This window comes from Pseudorasbora parva, chromosome 5, assembly GCF_024679245.1.
Source record: "Pseudorasbora parva isolate DD20220531a chromosome 5, ASM2467924v1, whole genome shotgun sequence".
Lineage (NCBI taxonomy): Eukaryota > Metazoa > Chordata > Actinopteri > Cypriniformes > Gobionidae > Pseudorasbora > Pseudorasbora parva.
Window position 1 is genome coordinate 18,456,044 of NC_090176.1, and position 22,503 is coordinate 18,478,546.

General features: G+C 37.5%; 2 protein-coding genes and 1 long non-coding RNA gene across 3 annotated transcripts in view; 2 read left to right on the forward strand and 1 right to left on the reverse strand.

Moving 5' to 3' along the window:
* Positions 1 to 15,630, reverse strand: part of LOC137075147 (uncharacterized) — a 34,271-nt gene extending 18,641 nt beyond the window's left edge. The window contains exons 1-2 of the long non-coding RNA XR_010904999.1: positions 15,387 to 15,630; positions 14,962 to 15,141 (exon numbers count right to left, since the gene is read on the reverse strand). This is a non-coding gene — a long non-coding RNA (uncharacterized lncRNA). The remainder of the gene's footprint in view (positions 1 to 14,961; positions 15,142 to 15,386) is intronic.
* Positions 7,341 to 10,753, forward strand: LOC137075145 (uncharacterized). Its single transcript, XM_067443412.1, has 5 exons — positions 7,341 to 7,440; positions 7,997 to 8,050; positions 8,572 to 8,874; positions 9,132 to 9,398; positions 10,321 to 10,753. Exons 1-5 carry the CDS (start codon positions 7,371 to 7,373, stop codon positions 10,338 to 10,340), a joined length of 714 nt encoding a protein of 237 aa, XP_067299513.1. The 5' UTR covers positions 7,341 to 7,370; the 3' UTR covers positions 10,341 to 10,753.
* On the forward strand, positions 14,818 to 19,921 carry ing1 (inhibitor of growth family, member 1). The gene is made up of 2 exons (XM_067443411.1): positions 14,818 to 15,124; positions 18,819 to 19,921. Exons 1-2 carry the CDS (start codon positions 14,983 to 14,985, stop codon positions 19,604 to 19,606), a joined length of 930 nt encoding a protein of 309 aa, XP_067299512.1. The 5' UTR covers positions 14,818 to 14,982; the 3' UTR covers positions 19,607 to 19,921.
* The last annotated feature ends 2,582 nt before the right edge of the window (positions 19,922 to 22,503 follow it).

A 22,503-nucleotide genomic window follows, 5' to 3' on the forward strand; every position in this document is an offset into this window, starting at 1 on the left:
AGAATGTGGTTTTGCATTGTCTTGTTGAAATATGCATGGACGTCCCTGGAAAAGATATCTTCTTGAAGGCAGCATATTATGCTCCAAAATCTCTATGTACTTTTCAGCATTAATGGTGCCTTCACAGAAGTGCAAGTTACCTTTGCCAAGGGCACTGACACAACCCCATACCATGACAGACCCGGGCTTTTGGACTTGTTGCTGGTAACAGTCTGGATGATCCTTTTCTTCTTTGGTCTGGAGCCCACGGCATCCATTCCTCCCAAAAAATACTGATTCATCTGAAATACTGATTCATCTGACCACAGTACACATTTCCACTGTGTGATGGTCCATCCCAGATGCCTCCAAGCCCAGAGAAGTCGACGGCGCTTCTGGATACTGTTAACATAAAGCTTCCTTTTGGCACAGTACAGTTTTAACTGGCATTTGTGGATGTAACTATGTATTGTGGTACTTGACAAAGGTTTGCCAAAGTAGTCCTGAGCCCATGTGGTGATATCGCTTATAGATGAATGATGATTCTTGATGCAGAGCCGCCTGAGGGATCGGAGATCACGGTTGTTCAGCTTAGGCTTGCGGCCTTGTCCTTTACGCACTGAAATTCCTCCAGATTCCTTGAATCTTGTAATTATGTTATGCACTGTTGAATGTGAAATATCCAAATCTCTTCCTATCTTTCTTTGAGGAACATTATTTTTAAACATTTCAATCATTTTCTCACGTATTTGTTGGCAAACTGGCGATCCTCAGCCCATCTTTGCTCCTAAAGGATTAGATCTTTCTTGGATGCTGCTTTTGTACCAAATCATAATTTCAATCACCTGTTGACATCACCTGTTTCAAATCACATCATTATTTAACCCTTTTACCTCATTTCTAGCCCTAAATTGCTCCTGTCCCAACTTTTTTTGAAATGTGTTGCAGGTCTGAATGACAGGAAAGGATGCATATTTACAAATGACATGAAGTTGACCAGACAAAACATGAAATATTTTGTGTTCATATTGTCTGCAAAGAAATACATGTCCAAGTAAATTTAGAAATCACAACTTTCTTTTTTTATTTGTGCTTTCCAAACTGTCCCAACTTTTTCTAATTTGGGGTTGTATTAATTTATTAATTATTATAATCAGACTGAAATATTCTTCATCTGTCAAGCTCATCCACATCAATCCAATATTAGTTTGAGAACAATCTGTTTATTTTACAAAAAGGATTCAGTGGTATCAAAAATGAAATAGATACTGTCTCTCTTTCGCCCCACACACATAAACAAACACACGCACATGCAAATTACATTTACTGTGGGCAGAACGTCGTCTCTGTCCAAAAAGATATTTCATTCTCACGCTCTCCTTCTCTCACAAGCACACACACAGATCCAACAGTGATGTGAAAAGCATTAGACGTGACGGTTTTCCTGGTTCTCTCCCCTGGGCAGATTAAATCTTCACAGTGAAGGCTGGTATAAATATTTAACCCGTCTCCTGATGGGGTCACTCTGTCAAGAGCTGCTGGGTTTTCACACAAGCCCGCATGGTTCCTGTCATACACACACACACACACAACTAGGGCTATGACCCGACAACAACCTCAGAGACCTCACACGACAAACGAACACATGAGCAAGCTGATATGTTGACCTAACACCCTCATCTCCCGAACATCTGGACGCACACAGTGCGGTCGCAGCAGGCTGCCCCATCTGAATTCGTCTCCATTTGCTGCACCTCTCTCACACTCGCACAGTGTGACATTTACGCAAGGCAGATGAAACGCACGCACATGCACAGGACCCAGCAGGGAGGCTTATCATGCGCAAAATCAACCAGTAAGGGACACCATGACGGCACGAGGCCTTTATATTCGTGTTTGTGTGTGCATGTGCACACACACCCGAGCATCACAACCCGATGAGCCATTCCCATGAATGAGGCATGAAAATAATGATGTTTTTGTTAGCCCTTCCTTGTACCTCACTAACCTGACAATTACTGTCTCATTATAAGTCATGAATCACTTGTTCAATGGCCAAGTACTTCTGCACACACACACACACACACACACACACACACACACACACACACACACACACATTCTTGTACATCTATCTTTGTGAGCAACATTCATTGATGTAATGTATATAGCCCCTAACAACCCCCCCACCCCACCCCATCACAACTAAGTGTAATCTGAACACTTACCCAAAACCATACCCGTAATCTAATAATAACTTAACCCTTAAACCAAGTCTTGACCCTCAAACAGGCTCTCAGTCCAAAATGTCCTCACTTTACTCTCTGTCCTTACACCAATGGTCTAAAACTCATCATACTATTACAAGCACGCACGCACGCACGTGCACACACACACACACACACACACACCTAAAACTACCCATCACAGAAAACCTTCTGCATTTTTTCATTTTCAAAACAAGTAATTTAGTATGATTTATAAGCAGTTTTCTCATGGAAACCAAACATTTCCCTACAAAGACAAAGATTTTGAATATTGCTATCTGTGTAGGGACATTTTGGGACATACCGTGGGGTTTACCAAGACACACACACACACACACACACACACACACACACACACACACACACACACACACACACACACACACACACACACACACACACACACACACACACACACACACACACACAGTTTAATTGGTGATCTGTAAGTTACTTTATCAAATACGGTTAAAACCTATAAATGGTTTAACATCACATTATGTAATTTTACTATAAAATACTGTCAAATTCTGCATTTAGCAAGTAAAAACTATGAATTACCGTAGCAATTACTGTAAAATAAGTCTCAGAAGTCCTCGTGTGACATCTCATGTGATTATATTTAAAAAGTTTGTTATCAGTTATGTATACATTAGGGTGTTTTGTGTTACATTTTGTGTTTTTAATTCATGTTTATTGCATTATTTTAGTGTATTGTGTGACGCACGCCAAAACTCATTTTGGCGTATACATTCCACGAGATTGCAAACTCGTACTATTTATACGCATGACCATGAGATCGTGTTGGATGTTTTGTCTGTATCTGTATTACGGTGGTTATCAGTACATTTTAAGGTTAAAAAAAACGAACAGATTTTGGTTGTTCCGGTAGATTAGGGTATTAATATTATATCACTTAATAAAATATGGTTGAGTGATAAATCATATACAGGCTAAATATGCCATCCCCGCAATATGCCGGAAACAATGACCCCTTTTATATGGTGAATTTCTGACAACCACAGCTGTTGTTTTTGTACCATACATTTTTACACAATATTATATTTATTACAGGCTAACCCTACCTGTTTTTGTATTTTTAGCTATGAGAACACACACAAAAAAAAAAAATCATGGAGATAACTCGGTTATGTTATGTTATGTTATACATAACATTGAAAACAAATGAATAACATAACCTTTATTATGCTGAGTTCATGCTTTGTCACAATTACCGTAATTACGAAATGACAACGCGTGGTGTTCATGTCCTCGGAATTATGAATTTATATGGCAACACTATCAATGGCAAAATGAATCTGCAGCAGTCAGATGATACATTGGTCACATGGTAAAAGTCGGAGCTCTCTTTCGAATGTGAACACTTTTAAAATAAGGTAAGTCCAACATGGCACAAACACACCTTTAATTTGGCAAAATTTTTACAATAAAGTTCAATAATTTATCAATTTAGTTAATGCATTAAGTGTAATGAACTAACAATGAATGATTCATTTATAAATGAATATTAATGAATGGATCAACAAGCAGGCTATATATATAAATTAATGTTTAACTTTATTAATAAACGCTGTAAAAAATGCATATTGTTTATTTTTAGTTTGTCATCACTAATTTAACCTATTTTGTTAAGTGTGTATGTAAATCTACGGAGTCACACAACATGCAATAAAAATAAAAATAAGTAAATTGTGCGCACGATTCAGCCGACTAGTTTTTCCTGCATGTCATATACGGGCCTCCGTATGAATCATTTTGACATCACTAAATATTCCCAAAGGGAAGTTGTCAATTTATCTCCCTGTAGGGTACATATTTGCCAGCAAACTATGAAGTACGCACACACACACACACACACACACACACACACACACACACACACACACACACACACACACACACACACACACACACACACACACACACACAACATAATTAACTGATGAAAGGTCAAATCTCAGTTTCACACATACTTTTCAAAGCTGACTGCATCTGAACACCTTGAGCTTTATTTTAATATCTTGAAACATGGAGACATACATATATACCAGCGTCTGCATTATTGTCACACCTCTGCGTCATCGCCTTTCATCACCCCTGTGCTCACAGACCTGACTCATGGATCACGAAAAAAATGCATTTGTGGATCTCGCACTGAGGCTAGACGCACACCTGCTGACGCAAGTTTGAAAGCCCACCACTGCTTTCTTTTAAAACGGACATTAGGAGGGGAGCCATCACCACTCTGTGTCAAGGCGTTTGTATTGATTGCTCTGTTGTGTCACTATAGGACCGGGTCATTTCTGACGCACCTGCAATGACGCCCCAACCCCCACCCCCACCCCCATGGTCAGTCTGACCGACCTAGACAAACAGAGGCAGGGTGGGAGGGAGGGAGTGCTAAAAACAGTTCGATGTTTACCAACTGATAGCATACGAACCCACATTCCTCTGGTTGAGATAGCAGAGCTCTGGGAGGCAGACTGGGATCAGAGCCAAGCAGACGCGGACAGGGAATATATTGCAATCAGGATGTATTCACACTGAATACTATTTTATATGTCAGCCTTATGCTAAAATGCTTGTTTTTCACATCAAACTACAATCCATATACTCCATAACAGATTTGTGATAACAGAAACTGAAATAGGACATTGTGTAATGGAGGCCAGATACGCTGTACAAAAAAAATCAAAAATAATTTACCTTGTGGCCTTAAAATGTTGAGTTCATTGAAATAAAAAGTTAATACAATGAACATTTTTGAGAATCGACAACCTTTATTGAAATATTGGCCCCACTTTATATTAGGTGGCCTTAAGTACTATGTACTTATTAAAAAAAAAGTAAAATGTACTTACGGTGTTCAAATTGTATTGCAAAACACCTTTGCTAATATTGAGGTGGATACGGGTAGAGTTAGGGACAGGTGTGGTGTTATAAATTTAAGGGTAGGGTTAGGTGTAAGGGAAATGTCAACAGTGTAATTATAAATGTAACTACAGAAATTAATTACAGACGTAATTACATGCTATTTTTAAAAATGTAAGTACAATTTTAAAAACATGTATATACACAATCAGTGCATTGTATTTAATGATTAATTACAATGTTAGTACATAGTAGTTAAGGCCACCTAATATAAAGTGGGTCCGAAATATTATTAAACGATTTTGTAAGCATATTGTGTAATTGTGTCTTTTATTTGTGATGATGCAGTGAAACATGTCAAATTGTGTTATTTTCATGATTTATCAATTTTCTTTTAAGTGGTTCAGATACAATACTTTTTTGAGTTTCCATTTTTTAAACCAATTTCCTTCATTGTATCAACTTCAATTTTTAATTTCAAGAGACACACACCGGAGACACACACTGGTTCAAATCCCGCTCGGAGCGATACGAGTAGAACTGGAAGGGATTTGGTTGCGTAAGTATTCAGACCCTTAAATCAGTGCTTAGAAGCAGTGCTTTTCTGCCATTCTTCTCTCCAGATCCTCTCAAGATCCGTCAGGTTTGATGGGAACTGTTGACAGAAAGTAATTTTCAGGTTTCTCCAGAGATGTTTGATTTGGTTCAAGTTCCTATAGCAAGTGCTCTGGCTAGGCCACTTAAGAACATTCACGGAGTTGTCCCTTAAACTTTTCTTCTACATGCCATTGTAAAGGGGGATAATGTAGTATTTTAGATTTATCTAAAATTTGCAAAGTTATTCTAAATTTGGGGTTTGGTTTTCTTTATGACTAGATTGATTTAAAAAAACAAAAACAAAAAGGTAATTTGAAATATTCAAGCATAAAGCCCTCGTGCACACTGGGGCGATTATTGCGTGCGTTTATCGCCAGTGTTTTTCGAGACATTTTTCAACATGTCTTTGTGTTCATACCCAAGCGATTTTTACTGCCAATGCAAGGAAAGGCTCAGAAAGGCCTTCATTGACACCAATGTCATTTCCTCTCTTAAAGGTCCACTGAAATCAAAATGTAGGTTTTTAAGCTTTTAGTATGACTGTGTTAGCCTTAACATTATGAATAAGCTGGCATGTTCCAAGACAATGATAAAATTAGCATTTAGGAGATATAAGCATTCAATACTTATAGTCTCTCACTTCCGTTTAAACGAATCTCAGATTTTGATGACATCATCGCAGACGTCACTCTCTCGTCAAATCTTTTGTCCAATCAAAATGCTCTCTAGAATCTAAAGCCCGCCCCCTTACACTGCTGAAGCTGCGGCTGAAATCGGTCAGTTGTTAACACACATTTACTCATTTCTACATGGTGAAAGGCACATAGCACACTATATATGTGATAGGAAATGATTCAGTGTAAATATGCTTTCATTTGAGGCGAATGAAGTCTGTTTTCACGTTAGTTTCACGCACCGCAGCAGCGCGCACACACCAACGGCTCTGATCTAAATTTACGCTACAGACACGCGAGCGCAGCGCAATATGGAGGAGATTATGATGATAAATGGTTAGAGGAAACTGGTTTTACCAAACAGAGAAGGTCCGCTCATGCACTCTAGTTAAAGTGTATATTAACAAAACGCTATTGGCTGTTTCAAAAAAGGGGAGGAGCTGCTAACAGCTGGAGCCCTTTCAGGGGAAATCACATCAACACATTGAATAATGCGGCGCGTTCTAAAACACTTCAGTGGGCCTTTAAGACCGAAAGACACTAAAGACGTTGTTACAAAGTGTGTCGGACGACTGATTAATCACTGAATTTTCATTTTTTGATGAACTAACCTTTTAAGGCTGCAAAAAGCAAAACACACACACACACACACACACACACAAATTGCTCAAAAGAGCATTTTCATCTTTTTTTTCATCGTAGGATTATAGCCAGGGTTATAGGGTCACTATACTCTCATTACTATGCCAGCTATAGATAACACAATATAATTAAACAAAAAACACCATCAACAACACATCAAACACTGACAAATTGCAATCTTCTTACACTTTCACATGACTGCAGTGGTTAACAAGACAGGATATGATGATATGATCATTAAAAACTGTGTACAGCAGCTTCACTGTTCAAACAAAGAAAAAAAGCATATTCAAAGGAGTCTGACCAGAGATTTGAAGCAATGGCGAACAGTTGTATATCGACAGTGATCACCCTTCTATGCATCGTTTGGCCAGGAAGTCACACAAGAGGTGAGAAATGGCTATAAGATATTGTAATATGATTACAATTACATCTCTTCATAAATGGTTTGGCATGCTAGCACCTTCTTATTCTACAGCATAAATTGTTTGCAGACGTCACTTATATTTTACTGATATTTCTTGCAAATGGAATGAGATTCAAATTTTTTGATGGCTTAAGCATCCAAAAACACGGCCCACTGTATTTGCTTTAAATTTTTTATTTGTTTAAATCTGTCACAAAAACATTGTCAAATTAATTATTGTGGCTTAATTTTGTGGATAAACTGACAGTAACAGATATTTTTATCTCTTTTATATTATTCCTGCTTTTATATTTTTCCACTTTTCAGCATGATGCTTCTATGGTTTAATGGAGTTTAAAATGGTTGTACAGCAGAATAAGGAGACAAATATGTAATAAAAACTTATTCATGACCTTTATTAACCAAGATTTACATGTGTGTAACAGACAGGAAAACTCACGTGAGTGAATGATTCTGTTTCCATGTGCTGAGTGCTCACATTAACCTGTTACTAACATGCTGTGCACTAACTGTCTTAGGAAATCAAGAATCACATCGAAATCAAGATGCTGTGATTGAAAAAAACCTGACAGGTCAGACAATGTACACTTTTATTTATTTAAAGCTGTCGATGAATATGAACATATTGGGGGGGGGGGGGGGGCTAACAGAATGGTAAGTGAAGGGAGAAGATTGACCTTGCAACAGCATTTTTTGTCAACCTCAAGATGTCAAACTAAATATTATGTGAATTATTTGTAATTTTTTTACACAATTAAACTGTTACATCTGATGTCAGAGCTATTGCTTGTTGTAACTATTTTAAGAAGGAAGTGACACATGAAGAGATAAAGCCTGTCTGGCTTGGTAGGGAGAGATAAGTTTAGTGCATAAAGAAAAAAAAAGAAAGAAAAGAAAGAAAGAAAGAAAAAGTACAATGCAATGCCCAAATTTTATATTTGAAATATATTTTAACAATATATCTCAACATGTCAAAAGCAGATCACATTTATTTATTTATTTTAGTTTGATTAAAAATACAATTTACTTTAATCCAGTATTTAATGTAATGTAAATACAATTGAAAGTATTCATATTTTTATTTATTTTTTAGATTTCAAAGAGAAGATCTTTTTGGAGGGCACCAATGTCACTTTATGGTGTGCCGATAATGTCACCAATGCCAAATGGAGTGAATTCATTTATATCGTGTGGAACATCAGCAGGGAAGGCAGAAAATGTTACCTTGCTTTGTCACCCAAATCGGACGACACTTGTAATGATGGAAAGAGGCTGGTCAACACCACCAATGGAGTTTATCTGTTCATTCCCAAGATCTCAATGGAAGATGAAGGATTTTACTCTTGTGATTTATCATATAAAGGAGAAAGCAATGCTGCAAATGTCTCTGTAAGAGGTGAGCACAGAGATAATTTATTGTAACAATATTGCAAAGAATATTTTGAGGTTTATATCAGAGGTTGGCTAGTTTCATTCATTGATACTTACATCTGGCAATGTTTCACTAAAATAATGATGCCTTAAATTCACTGCATAAATAATAATAATAATAAATAAATAAATAAATAAATAAATAATAAAAAAAGGATTTAGAGCTATATGCCAAAAGTATTAAACTGATAATTCAATTAAATGAAAGTTCTTTGTCTTTAGTTACTCGCCTGGAAACTCAGCTGGACAGTGAAAATGGTCAGAGGTTTGCCGTCTGTAAGGCCACATATAAAGAGAAGCCACCCACTCTTCACTGGGAACCTGCCGTAAACTTTTCAAACCCTTCTGTCAAGGAGGTTGGCGGATTTTTTATTATGGAGACTCGAGTACGTCTGGATGATGGTGATGTGTCCCTCAGTAACCTCAGCTGTGTGGCCTCATACGGCTCAGTGCTGCAGAAGAGCACGCTTGATCTTTATTCAACACAAGGTGAACACACTTTAGAAGAAGTTGACATGGTTCTGCTACAAACACATTCACAGTGCATGCAGAAAATATTCACACCACCTAACACTTTTACATTTATTTTATGTTGCAGCCTTATGTTAAAATGCTTTAAATTTGTTTTTTTTTTCCGCATCAAACTACACTCCATGCCCCATAATAATTACAAAGCAATTAATAATTACAAAGCTTTACCATAATGTATTGTGGGGTGTAGATTGATGGGGAAAAATATCTAACTTAAAAAAAACATTTTAGCATAAGGCTGCTTTTTAGGGGTCTGAATACTTTCTGAATGCACTGTAGCACTATCTAGGGTTACTACACTAAAGCTTAAGGTTTTCCAGACTGATTAGCAACCAGTGATGCCGGAAAAGATATCAGCCAGTGAGAGGAAACCACTGCATGGTTGGTGCATGACAGGAGAGGGAATGATGTCCTTATCAAGCAGTGGCACTGGGCAAGACCATAAAAAGTCAAACTCATGTTGATCAACTGCTTGTCACCATAAGCGGAGACGGCGGTCTAACGACTTCTCATTCTTTGTCTCCGTTTTCACTATACAGGCTCTCACACACATACACACGTACACACAACAGCATTGCTAGATATTGTTTATCTAAAGTTCAGCAATTCTAATCTCAAATCTAACGGAATGAGGAACTGCTACTGTATCACTGCCAAATGTCTAATCACAGGTTGTTATGTGTTGTACATTGACTAGTATAAGGACTAGTATAAAGGAACTTGTGGAGAGGGAGAGCCTCTTCATGTTTGTCAGCCATGTCTGCAATGGAAACAAGGAGAAGGTCAAGAGTAACATAAGTGTGACTGCATATCTGTTCACCCATTAATTGGTTAATATAAATCTTAAGTTTTGTTCTCTTTCTTCAACAACTCCATACAGAAATGCGCTTTTGTCTCTGAATGAAGGAAGAAACACCCTGGGAGAGATGAAGCAATACGGAGGATAAACTTGCGGGTGGCAAAAACAGGCACAATAAGAAAATGAATCGGAGGGAGGTGTTAACCTGAGAACCCCTGCCATTACATTTGAACAGAGCATCTGAAAGAAGTACAGTAAAAGCACCAAAGAGGACATTTAAAAAGTTCATTTATGGTCTCAGTTTTATGTTAATTTTTGACTTGTATGAAGATGCAATTAAATTTGTATTTTTTTTGTCAACAGAATGTATTAGTAATATATTCCAACATTTTGCTTGTGCTGTCTTTATTTCATATAAATGCCACACGGTTTGATATTTTTTTATATAATGCTATGACATTTAAGTGCTTTTGGGACAGTTGTAAAGCTAGCAGTTATTTAAAGTAACACAAATATCCACAAATCCATTTTTTTATTTAAAGAAACAAGAGTAACTGAGATGCAATAAAACAAAATGTTCCAAAAAGCTGGGTCTCTCCTATATCCCTTTATTTATGGTAATCTGAAGTGATTGAATTATTTCGATTTACGCAATAAATTCCAGAGCCATTATTGTGTGTGTGTGTGTGTGTGTGTGTGTGTGTGTGTGTGTGTGTGTGTGTGTGTGTGTGTGTGTGTGTGTGTGTGTGTGTGTGTGTGTGTGTGTGTGTGTGTGTGTGTGTGTGTGTGTGTGTGTGTGTGTGTGTTTTAGAGAGAAAGAGAAAGAGAGATTATATCTGTTCAGAGTCAGACCAGAGAGGAGTTAGGTTACTCAAGGTAGCTCAGCACCATCAGCACTTATTTAACTTGTATTGATGAACTCATTCATGATGTCAGTCTATGTTCTGAACATTTCTAACCCCCCACCCATTACCCACTGCCTGAGAACCAATTCTGCTGAGTCTAAACCATGAGCATAATTACATATTATCGTGATGATGGTGTAGTACTTAATAAAATGATCTACCAGTAACTGTAGGACACTGTGACTTCATGAAGGGTCATGAGATCCATCGAAGACAAGCCTAGGTTTGTTTATACTGAAAGGGCCTGAACAATGAGTTTACGTCATGGGAAATCTGGAGTCATTAATTCTTCGGCAGCTTCCTGAAAAAAAACAAAAAAACAAAAAACAGGAGCAAATACTCTGGAATTCTTTAACAGCATGTTATGGTAAATATTAAGATTTAACAAAGATATTACAAATAATTAGGATCAAGAGCTTGCACTTTATTGAAATTAAAATTTTTAGTTAATGGACAACTCCGGTGAGAAATGACCCTAGGGGTAGTTAACAGATGGTTACAGAGTAGATCGTTCTCTGGGATGCGTTTTCATAAAAATCGAATGTAAAGAGTTTTATCTTTAAAAACAGATTAGCTTCTAACGCTTGTCTATTGGGCATGGAATTAGTGAAATTAAATCGCTAGTTAATACCAATAACAAGGCTCAACATAGCCTGACATTAACACAGAAGCATAATGAGGGTCCCTACATGCAAACCAAAGCATTGAGAACTTTCTAAGTGAACAGTTTAATAAGTAGATACTTTATAAAGACAGTACATTACGCGTTTATGGACAGGAGGCATCTTGGAAAAAGTTTCGACGAGTCAAGCCACGAACACTGTGCTAAGTGATGAACTGTGACTTAGAATCTTATATGGTCCGTTGTTTTCCGAAGAAAGCACTGAATGCAGTAGAGAAAATAAATAAATAAATAAAAATAAAAATATCCAAAAATATGAATTCCTATCGCCCAGCTCACTTAGTACACCGTCAACTCGTCAAGCACTCGACTCGTCGAGACTGTTTTCCAAGATGGCTGCTGTCCGTAAACACGTGATGGACTGTGTTTATAAAGTATCTTCTTATTGAGCTGTTTTTTTTTACAAAGTTCTCAATGCTTCGGTTTGCATGTAGGGACCCTCATTATGTTACCGTGTTAATGTGAGGCTATTTTGAGCCTTGCTGTTAGCGATTTAATTTCACTTACTCATAGACAAGTGTTATAAGCTATTTACATCCGATTTTCATGATAACGCATCCCAGAGAATGATCTACTCGGTAACCAACTGTTAATTACCCCTAGTTTATTTTTTCACCATTTGTCCTTTAATACAATGAACATTTTTGAGAATCGACAACCTTTATTCAAATATTATTAAAAGATTTTGTAAGTATATTGGGTAATTGTGTGTGTTTTATTTGTGATGTCGCAGTGAAATTTTCATGATTTATCAAATTATTTATATGGTTTAGATACAATAATGTTTTGTTTCTATATACTAAACCAATTTCCTTCATTGTATCAACTCAAATTTTAAATTTCAATAAACTCTACTTTTTTTAGGCAACCAGGCTACTTACTTTTTTAAGTTAAACTAACAAACAGTTTTTACAGTGTGTGCGTTCATTCAGTGACTACTAGACACTTGTTGCACACTGTAGTAAGCTACATAGATATTAGGCTTGGTCAATATACTTGCGGTAAATCAAGAAAACACAATTTAAACAATAAGACAGTGTTGAGATATGACAACGCTTCGTTTTCTGCGGATGAACGTATGTGGTTTAAAGTCAATAGCGCAGTATTTTTGTGTTATTTAAAGGGCATGTTAGTAATTTTTGCCTATAGGCAGGTACACAACATGCGTAAACTGTACGTATTATACTCACAGGGCAGCAGCAAACAAACATTTTTAAATATTAAAAATAAAAGGATTCCTCTCTGGAGAAGCGTTCAGTCTTTCCAATCGCAAATTCTGCGATGTAAATAGTGATTCCGCCATGGCGCAAGTGAAACTGGCTTTTAAAGGATATGAGAGATGAGACTCTGATTGGTTATTGGAGACTAGGTACAACCCTTTTAGACGATGAGCCTGGCACAAAGATTGTTTTTACGTCGTTAAACTATAGCAAAAGTGGTTTCGGACATGCCCTAAGTTAAAACAGGGCCCAATGTCTTTTAGCTTTAAGAGCTGAGAAAGAATTTCATTATTTAGGCTTTTTTTGTCACCCTGTTAACATCACATTTCCAAACATTTGCTCTGATTAACGCACCTCCATCTAAATGAGGGAAATGCCTTCAAAAGAATGTGTTCTTTATATTTAGGTGTTTAAATGGTCATTATCCCTAGCTTAAGAGCATTTACGCAACACCCTGGTCCTTGACATAAGTTAATGTGGAAAGTAACCTAATTTAGTCCAAACTCTGAATTCTCCATTGACACTGCAATGCGTAAGAGGTGATATTTTACAACACCACTAGTGTCAGAGTGCTTGTAAGACTAGAAAACTCTGCTGTGCTGGCCTCTGGAGAACTTTATACCAATTTTCCCCTCTCATTTGCACATTATGATATTTCAGTCATCTGACATTCTTACTGCTAATAATACAGATGTACAAAGAACTACTTTTACACTTTTTAAAGGTCATACTCGCGACTGTTAAAATGTAGGATAACTCTTTAGGATTTCTCTTCAGGGCTGTAAACTGAAACAAGGATACACTGAAGAGAAAATAATATCTACATGATGTGCCAATAAACAACAGAGCAGAGGATAAACAACATTTAGAGCCTCATTGCCTTAACATAAGTGACCCCTGCAGGACATTCATGGCGTTTTAAGAATGCAACTACCCTTTTAACCTTTCAGCATAAGATTTAAATTATCCTAAAGAATAAAGATCCTAAATACAAGTAAAGATTATTTAGAGAGGACAAAATTCAAGATGTCTGAGTGAGATATTAAAATAACACAAGAAAAATTACATACATTCATGTTAGATTGACTGATAGGCTACTCTGAATGTATAATATTGTGTATAATGAAATTAAATATCTGAATCTCAAATATCAGAATAAGAACACACATTGCATTGTTATGTTTCAAGAGGACTCCCATATCGTTATGGTTTTTATACTGTACAAACGGTACTTTTATACTTTACTCTCTCCCCTATCACTAACCATACGCCTATTCATCACTCACAACTTTCTGCATTTTTACATTTAAAAAAATATCTATGACTTATAAGCTTATTTCCTCACTGGGACTTCAATTTAGGTTTATAATAAAGTAATTAAGTACAGTGCTTACAAATTATTTACAAACTATTAGATTAGGCTATAGTTTATTCATAGATGATATAGTAGTCTCAACATTGTTGTTATATTAATAGGCTATATACAAATAGTGAGTTGTTCATTATTATTATTTTTTTATCTTAGCCTATTATTTATTTAGGCTACCCCCTCCAGATTTTCTCCCGAAGACCAGTTTAAAAAAAACAATTAATGGTCCACGTTTATATATATGTTGCTATTTATTTACCAACTCGTCAGAAATGACCGTCGAAGTATTGCTATCAAACGCCACCAAGCGTCGTCTAAGTGCAACAACTCATGAATGGTAATTAGATTTCGCGTGCCTACGGAAGAACGTCAGCGTAAGGTAATACATATTCATGAGCTCAGTCTCCGCCATAGAAGCGTCACTGGTCCTGCACAAATCACTACTACAACACGTACCTGAGTAACTTTTCTCAGCTACCCAGACTTTTAAATCTTATAACTAGAATAAAATATATATTAACAACGTATTTCCATTGCTCGACCAACCTTTTAAATGCGTGTGAAAAGATGCTGAATCCTTCTTCAAACGGCGAGTCGTCTCATGTTGTGGTGAAATACGTTGAGGAGTATCTGGAGATGGTCGAGTCTTTGCCGCTGGACCTACAGAGATGTGTGTCTCTCATGAAGGAAATAGACGCCAGATATCAAGGTGAGAGAATTCGGACACTTGCAGAAGTGTAAGAAAAAAAACAACAACAGTGCATTAGCAACGGGTGTTAGATGTCACACTAGCTAGCTGGCTAGCGGCTAACTGTTAGCACGTGAAACTCGCAAGTGTCGCCCCAATTGAGAGGTTAAAGCTACGTAGGTGATAACACATGTATGGTAAATGTATTTGCCACTTATATTTTAAATATTCTCATTTATATCGTATCTCGTTTATTTTCTAGTGACTTGTATGAAATCTCTACCTATCCTGCTCGGATTGAGTGTGAAGTCGGGGCTCTGGCAGATTCTAGAGCGCCACTGAACTTCCTGTTTAAATAATTATATAGCGTGAAACCACAGTTGTGTGTTAGTGTTGTGTAAATAGTGTTTTTGAATTATAATAAAGACAGCACACATACACGTATATGACCAGCGGTTGTGTCAACCAATCGAAGATGCTACAGGCAAAACCATTGTTGTTGTTTTTATGCACTGGTCCATTTTAAGATTTTCGGCTACATCTCAGCGTTTATTATATTACAATGTATTTATTTGCGTCTGTTAATTTAATGTAAAAACAATACATATTTTTAAAGGCAGTTTTTCAAATAGATTTTTTCCCCCATTAAGGTACTGAATCAGAGATCTTCCCCTGAGGAGCATTTCCATATACTAAATTGTACAGATTTATTCCAGTCTTAAAGGCACAATATGTAGTATTTTTGGATTAAAATCTAAAAACCACTAGAAAAATGTTAGATATTTTGTTGACTTAGTTACATTATGTCAAATGTTTCCAAGAATATTTAAATCCAGAGAAATAAGCAATTTTAATCATGATACTAACCATGTCCATGGGTTTCCTATGAATGACATCATACTTTTGATTTCCGGGGGTGAAACCATGGAAACACCAAAGACTTTAATATATTATATGTTTTAGATAGGTGAGGAACTGTTTGGATACATTCATCGACAGAAAACAAATCATTTTCATATAGCTGAACACTGTTAGTCTTATTGGTCAAATCTAGTTTTCCTGATTTACCGCGAGTACCATGTTTTACCATGCCTAATATTGATCTAGCTCACTGCAGTGTGCAACAAGTGTCTCATAGCCAGTGCTGGAATGTAACGAAGTACAAATACTTCATTACTTTACTTAAGTACATTTTTCACGTATCTGTACTTTACTTAAGTAGAATAGTGCATACTTTTTACTTTTACTTCTTTACATTTTGCAGCAAATATTTTACTTTCTACTCCACTACATTTTTACAACGTTTCGTTACATTTTCGTTAAATTTCCTGATCAGTTTCAGGGCTTGAGATTAAGGTTTGTTCGGATAATTAATGGATAATAATAGGCTAATGTATGAACTGGCGGTTGCGCTGTTGACAATCGCGCAGCCTCTCGAGGAGAAATGGAAACAAACCAACGCTGCTCGTACAGAGAAACTCAGTAACATACTGCAGTAAATATTCAAAATGTGAAGGTTTTTATTTTTTATAACGTATAATACAGTTAAAAAACTTCACATGACATGACCAAGAGTGCTGTTTTCCTGAATACCATCACGACCGAAAATGTGACGCTGATTTCATGACAGTTCCATAAACAGTTATTAAAATTAGTCACTTACATTTTAGATGCAATATAAACAGCTTTTGTTCTATTACAGCAGTGAAAATATTTCCAAGATCAGATCATATTTCCACATCAGAACCACAACGCATCTCACAGCAATAGTGTGTTAATGAATGATTCAGCGTTTGAATGAATCGGTTGAATCAAAGATTCAATGACCTGTTCGTAAACGATTGCCTCATTCATGAACGAATCAGCTCTTTTAACGAACCGACTCAATGACTCACTCATTAAGACTTGCCGCCACCTACTGGTAGTTTAGTTTCATGATTAAACATTCTTTCCAACGTTTCTTATTGTATTAAAAATATGTAGTTAAAACAATCTCATAACATTATTTAATGCAGTTGTAATTTGTCAGTGTAAATGATTTAATTTAACAACCTTATAGGCTAGTGTTATTCTAATTTAATTTATTGATCAAATTTAAGAATATAAAAGGCAAGCTGAAGCATATCCTATATTTAAGATTAATCCTCATAAATATGAAGATTTAAATACATCAAAGCTGATGAAAATGTTAATTCTGGATATTAATATTTAACTCTGCAGATCACCCTGATATTGGGAGTCAGAATGTAAACTGGGCAACAGATGATAAGCACAATTAGCCTACATTAACCCAAAACTAACTGAATTAAAACGCCACAGCCCATACCTTTTTCTTCTTTTTAATTATTAGTATATATACATTGAGAGAATAAATTGTTATACAGGTACTTTTAATGCTAAAAGTACATTCCAAATCAAGTACTTTTTTACTTTTACTTAAGTAGGATTGTCGTTGTAGTACTTCTACTTTTACTTAAGTAAATATGGCTCTGGTTATTTGTACTTTTCCTTAAGTACTGAGGTTCAGTACTTCCTCCACCACTGCTCATAGCAGCTGCCGAGCGAAAGCACAAAGTAATATTATAACTTTCAACACACTCAAATGTATCTAATAGGATAAAACAGAGCTGTGTTACCTCACATACCCATGAGCGGAAGAAGTGGAAGCGTTCACCTGCGGCATAATAAAAGCTCAGCGAAATCAAGGCGTCATCAAGCTACACCTTTGTTTGGAATAAGCAATGACAAATTTCATATTGTGGCTTTAGAAGGGGGCTGTGCATAAATTATTTGCCTTATTTAAATAATATTTTATTCCTAAAACATGAATTGTGGGTTTTCTGGCTGTTGACAGAATTTTCTAATTAATGGAGTGATAAAAAGAGATCAAAAATCCCTTCTGTAAAAAAAACCTCAACAAAATGCAACAATAATTTTGAACATGACCTTTTAAGAAAGATCAGATGCAAAATGTGTCTGTTTAATTAAATAATGGGCATTTTGATTATTCAAAAAAATTTTTTTTTGAAAATATGGTGATGTGTAATAATTGAAATGTTTACTCAGTTCACCTGTGGAGACAAAAAAAGTGCATAGATTGACATAAGCCTTGTTTCAACCGAAATTACCCTGAACAATTTGTCCCAGGATCTCCCCCCTGCTGCTGTCTGTGTTTCCACCGCAGTCTAAAGTACAGTCAAGATTACTTCGGTGGCGTAGGACTGTTCGCGACTTTACACTTCCCACTGGATTTTGTCATCTGCACATAAGCTTAATAATGCCTATACCTCGTTGTCAGTGTCGTCGTATTTTTTAAACTCCATTGTTGATTCGAATAGCAAACAACTCTTACTGCATGCACAACAACAGACTTTTAAAAATGGTGGTTGGAAAAAAATGCTGCGCAGTCAACCAATCAAAATGTTGTGTGAAGTCAGCCAATCAGCATGTTCAGCGCTCAATTCCGACCCCTGTACGTTACTGAATTTTGAAAAGGTACTATCTCGTGAGAAGTGATTTTCTGAAGGGGAATTTTTTTACCCGGAACTTCATTTAGACCCTGGTCCATGTGGTCGAAACACAGAGTAACCCACCCCAAAGTCCGTAATTCCTGGGGAATGTTCCTGTGGTGGAAACGGAGCTATGAAGTATCAGTAGACATTGTGCCAGTATTATTGTATTTTTTAACATTAATCCTGGTTTATTGATCTTGCAGAGGTCCTCAATGAATTGGATGAGGCTTATGAAAAGCACAGAAATGAATCAGACCCTGTGCAGAGGCGGCGTCTGCTTCACTGCATCCAGCGATCTTTGATCCGCACAGAAGAACTCGGTGATGAAAAGATCCAGATCGCAGGCCAAATGGTGGAAATGGTTGAGAATCGCAGCCGGCAGCTTGAGTGGCAGGGTGAGCTTTTCCAGGCCTGCCAGGACTCGCCGGAGAGCACCGTGTCGGTGGCAAGCACCCCCAGTGCCGTCACAACCGCACCTATGACACCGCTTTCTGCTTCAATGCTCTCGGCCAGCAAGCCCTGTGTGGAACGTAGACGAGAAGAGACCCCGAGTTCGGTTGACAAATCTGGTGGAAAGCGTTCACGCAGGCAGAAGAATGGTTCAGAGAACCGGGAAAACTCTAATTACGGCACGGAGCACAGCGAGGAGGTTGCTTCATGCACGCCGAAAGAGAAGAAGGCCAAGACGTCATCCACGTCGTCAAAGAAGAAGAAGAGGTCTAAAAGCAAGCAGGACAGGGAGCCGTCGCCGACAGACCTGCCGATTGATCCCAATGAACCTACTTACTGCCTGTGTGAGCAAGTGTCTTATGGAGAGATGATTGGTTGTGATAATGACGAATGCACTATTGAATGGTTTCACTTCTCATGCGTTGGCCTGCACCATAAGCCCAAAGGAAAATGGTATTGTCCCAAGTGCAGAGGAGACAACGAGAAGACAATGGACAAAGCATTAGAAAGGTCGAAAAAGGAACGAGCATACAACAGGTAGTGACACGTGTACCTGGTTGCCATGAAATGTTTTTCTATTCAGGTGTTTAGTACCCAGTTTTGAGAGGCCTGTGATGTTACAGACTAGAGTTGGTCATCAGTTTGTATATCTTTTAGGGATATATTTGAGAGAGGGATGGGCTCACTTATCAGCTACTTAGTTATTAGGCGTTCTACAGTATTGGACGTATCCTGGTCATCCAACCACAAGACAGTATAATGCATTTTTGTAAAAATCATTTTCAACTATCATTTTGTATTTATGCTTTGCATAACTTTACATGTTCTTTAAAAAAAATAAAGCACGCTTATTGTAGTGTTTCGTAGCTTTTTTGCTTATTAAAAAAAGTTAACATTTAGTCGAGGCCTTAAAGGTACTGTATGTAAGAATGACGGTTAGTGGTTGAAATGGGTACTGCAGTCCAAATTCAAAATATTGTTTGGCCCGCCCCCTCAGATTTAATGCTCACGCGTGTTGCCAGTTTAAGGACACGCGACAGGAACGAGTGCAATTGAAGGAGACTTACACATTGTAAGTTAAGTTGATTTATCTGTATTTTAGATGGATGCTGAGGCTTTTTAGGTCGGGTAGAATCTGCGATCTCTGACCCAGTTTCCATGGCAGCAATACACTGTTTTCTGCCAACTGGCAACCTGGCGTGTCGAAATCATAGACTGTTAAAAAATATGGACGTAGTGTCCGTGACGTCACCCATAGAATTCCGATGAGGCGTTCTGAAGCGTAGAGACGAGCTGGCCCTTGCTGTCTTGTCAGCGCGTCAAAGAGATGGGCAAAGAGATGTGATGTGGGCGGAGCTGAGGTGATGCAATGACTAACAGACAGTGGATAAATGGCTATCCACTTGTCAATCAAAGTGGCTACGCCATTAATTATGCAGAACTTTAAGACTTTATATAATATAAATGAATGAGTTATAAAAAAAAAATTCATCCCCCTTAGTCATGAAGGGCAAAATTAACCGTATAGACCAAAACCACAGTTTGTACCAGGCTGTAAACATGTTTTTTTCTGCTGTAAAGTTGGGCGTTCTCGAGCCTGTCCCGAGTGGCCAGTAGATGAATTGCAATTTAAGTCACTTCCGTATTGGTTTCAACAAAAACTGGGGAGGTTGCTCTTGGTTGAAATACTATTGTGTAAACTGGCAATCTGTGTAATCGCCCAGACCAAGACCAAAACAAAAACAGAAGTGGCTGTAGCATTGTTTTTCAGAGAAACAAGTATGTGAACTTAGCATGTTTCATAAAATCTGCAAACATGTTTTTTTTTATTTTTTATATATACTTTAGTATAGTAAAAAATGTGCATACAGCACCTTTGAAGTACATCGCAAAAGTGGACCAAAATGTCTCTTATATGTTGCATGGTCCACTTTGCATGTTCTGTTTCTTAAAATAAAATTGTGATTCATTTCACCTAACTGTGTATTAGATTTGAATATTATACAGCAGTGGTATTAACTGGTAGATATGATGCAGAGGAGGAAAGTTGACATTCTGTGTCCACCAAAAAAAAAAAAAAGTTGACATTCGGTGTGTCCACCTGTGCGACCAGGTGGAAAGGGAGCAAGGCTAGAAGCATTGGAGCAGGGTTTAAACTGTTTTATAATGGTGTGGACTGGAAGAAAAATGGAGTTGAAATGTGATCCTGAAGGAGGAGTTTGTGAAGAATGTACTGGAGGTAAAGAGAGTGTCATATAGGTTGATGAGTCTGAAGCTGGATATTGAAGGTGTGATGTTGAATATTCTTAGTGCCTATGCTCCACGAGTAGGTTGTGAGCAAGATGAGAGAGACAGACAAAACTTAATATTAAACTAAATATAACCACCAAAATCATTTTTGACTCGCTCGCATCTTATCATAATCAGATGAAATGTAAAAATACTATTATAATAGACCTATTCAAACATAATATGCAAAAAGAAAGAAGACAAACGTTGTATAATGGCTACAACAATGTGAGCTACAGATAAATGTCTGAGCTGGATTTGATCATTATACCGGTGAGTGGTTCATGAGCGCGCCTGCGGATTATTGAGCTGAGTCAAGTCAAGTCAGCTTTATTTATACAGCGCTTTTACAATGACTATTGTTTCAAAGCAGCTTCACAGTGTTAAAAAGGATAATATTGCAGCAAAATTTGATTTGGCTGTACAGTCGTTCTGGGATAACAGTGATGTTATTAGCTTATTTTATTAATGTTAGTTTTAACATGAGTCACACCGGTCCGCTTCGCTCATTACAGGCTCGTTCTCATAATTACAGTTAATGTGTCGGGTCGGGCCGGGCAAGGCTCGGACACAACGTGCACAGGCTCGGGTAAGGACGGGTCAGGCTTGATTTTTATTTGAGCACTATCTAAGCTCTAATTGACATTTAAGGTGTCATTGCTGTTCGACCACATATCCGTCGTCTTTGAGAAGCGGCTGCAGAGCGGGACTCAAATGAGGCTGCTATTGCTGGCTGGTGTATGTGGATATGGCTGCGGAGATTAGTGGTCTGCGCATCTTTAACCTTCACTTTATTTCTTTTTTTTTGCACAGCCTGCAGATAGCCTCTGTTGGATCCGCTGGTTCACCATTTGCATTTGGTTTAAATCCATAATACTGCCAAATTACCAATGTACATCTTTTCTTGGATATTAAGCCAATGTCCTCCATTTTATACCTGGAAAATTTTGTGGCGTGCGCAGGGGAGTGAGAGTGTAGCTAGACAGCATAGGATGGTGGTGTGTAAGATGACTCTGGTGGTGAGGAAGATGAAGAGAGTAAAGGCAGAGCAGAAGACAAAGTGGTGGAATTTGAAAAGGGAAGAGTGGTGTGTGATTTTCCGGGAGGAGTTGAGACAAGTTTTAGGTGGTCAGGATGGGCTTCCAGATG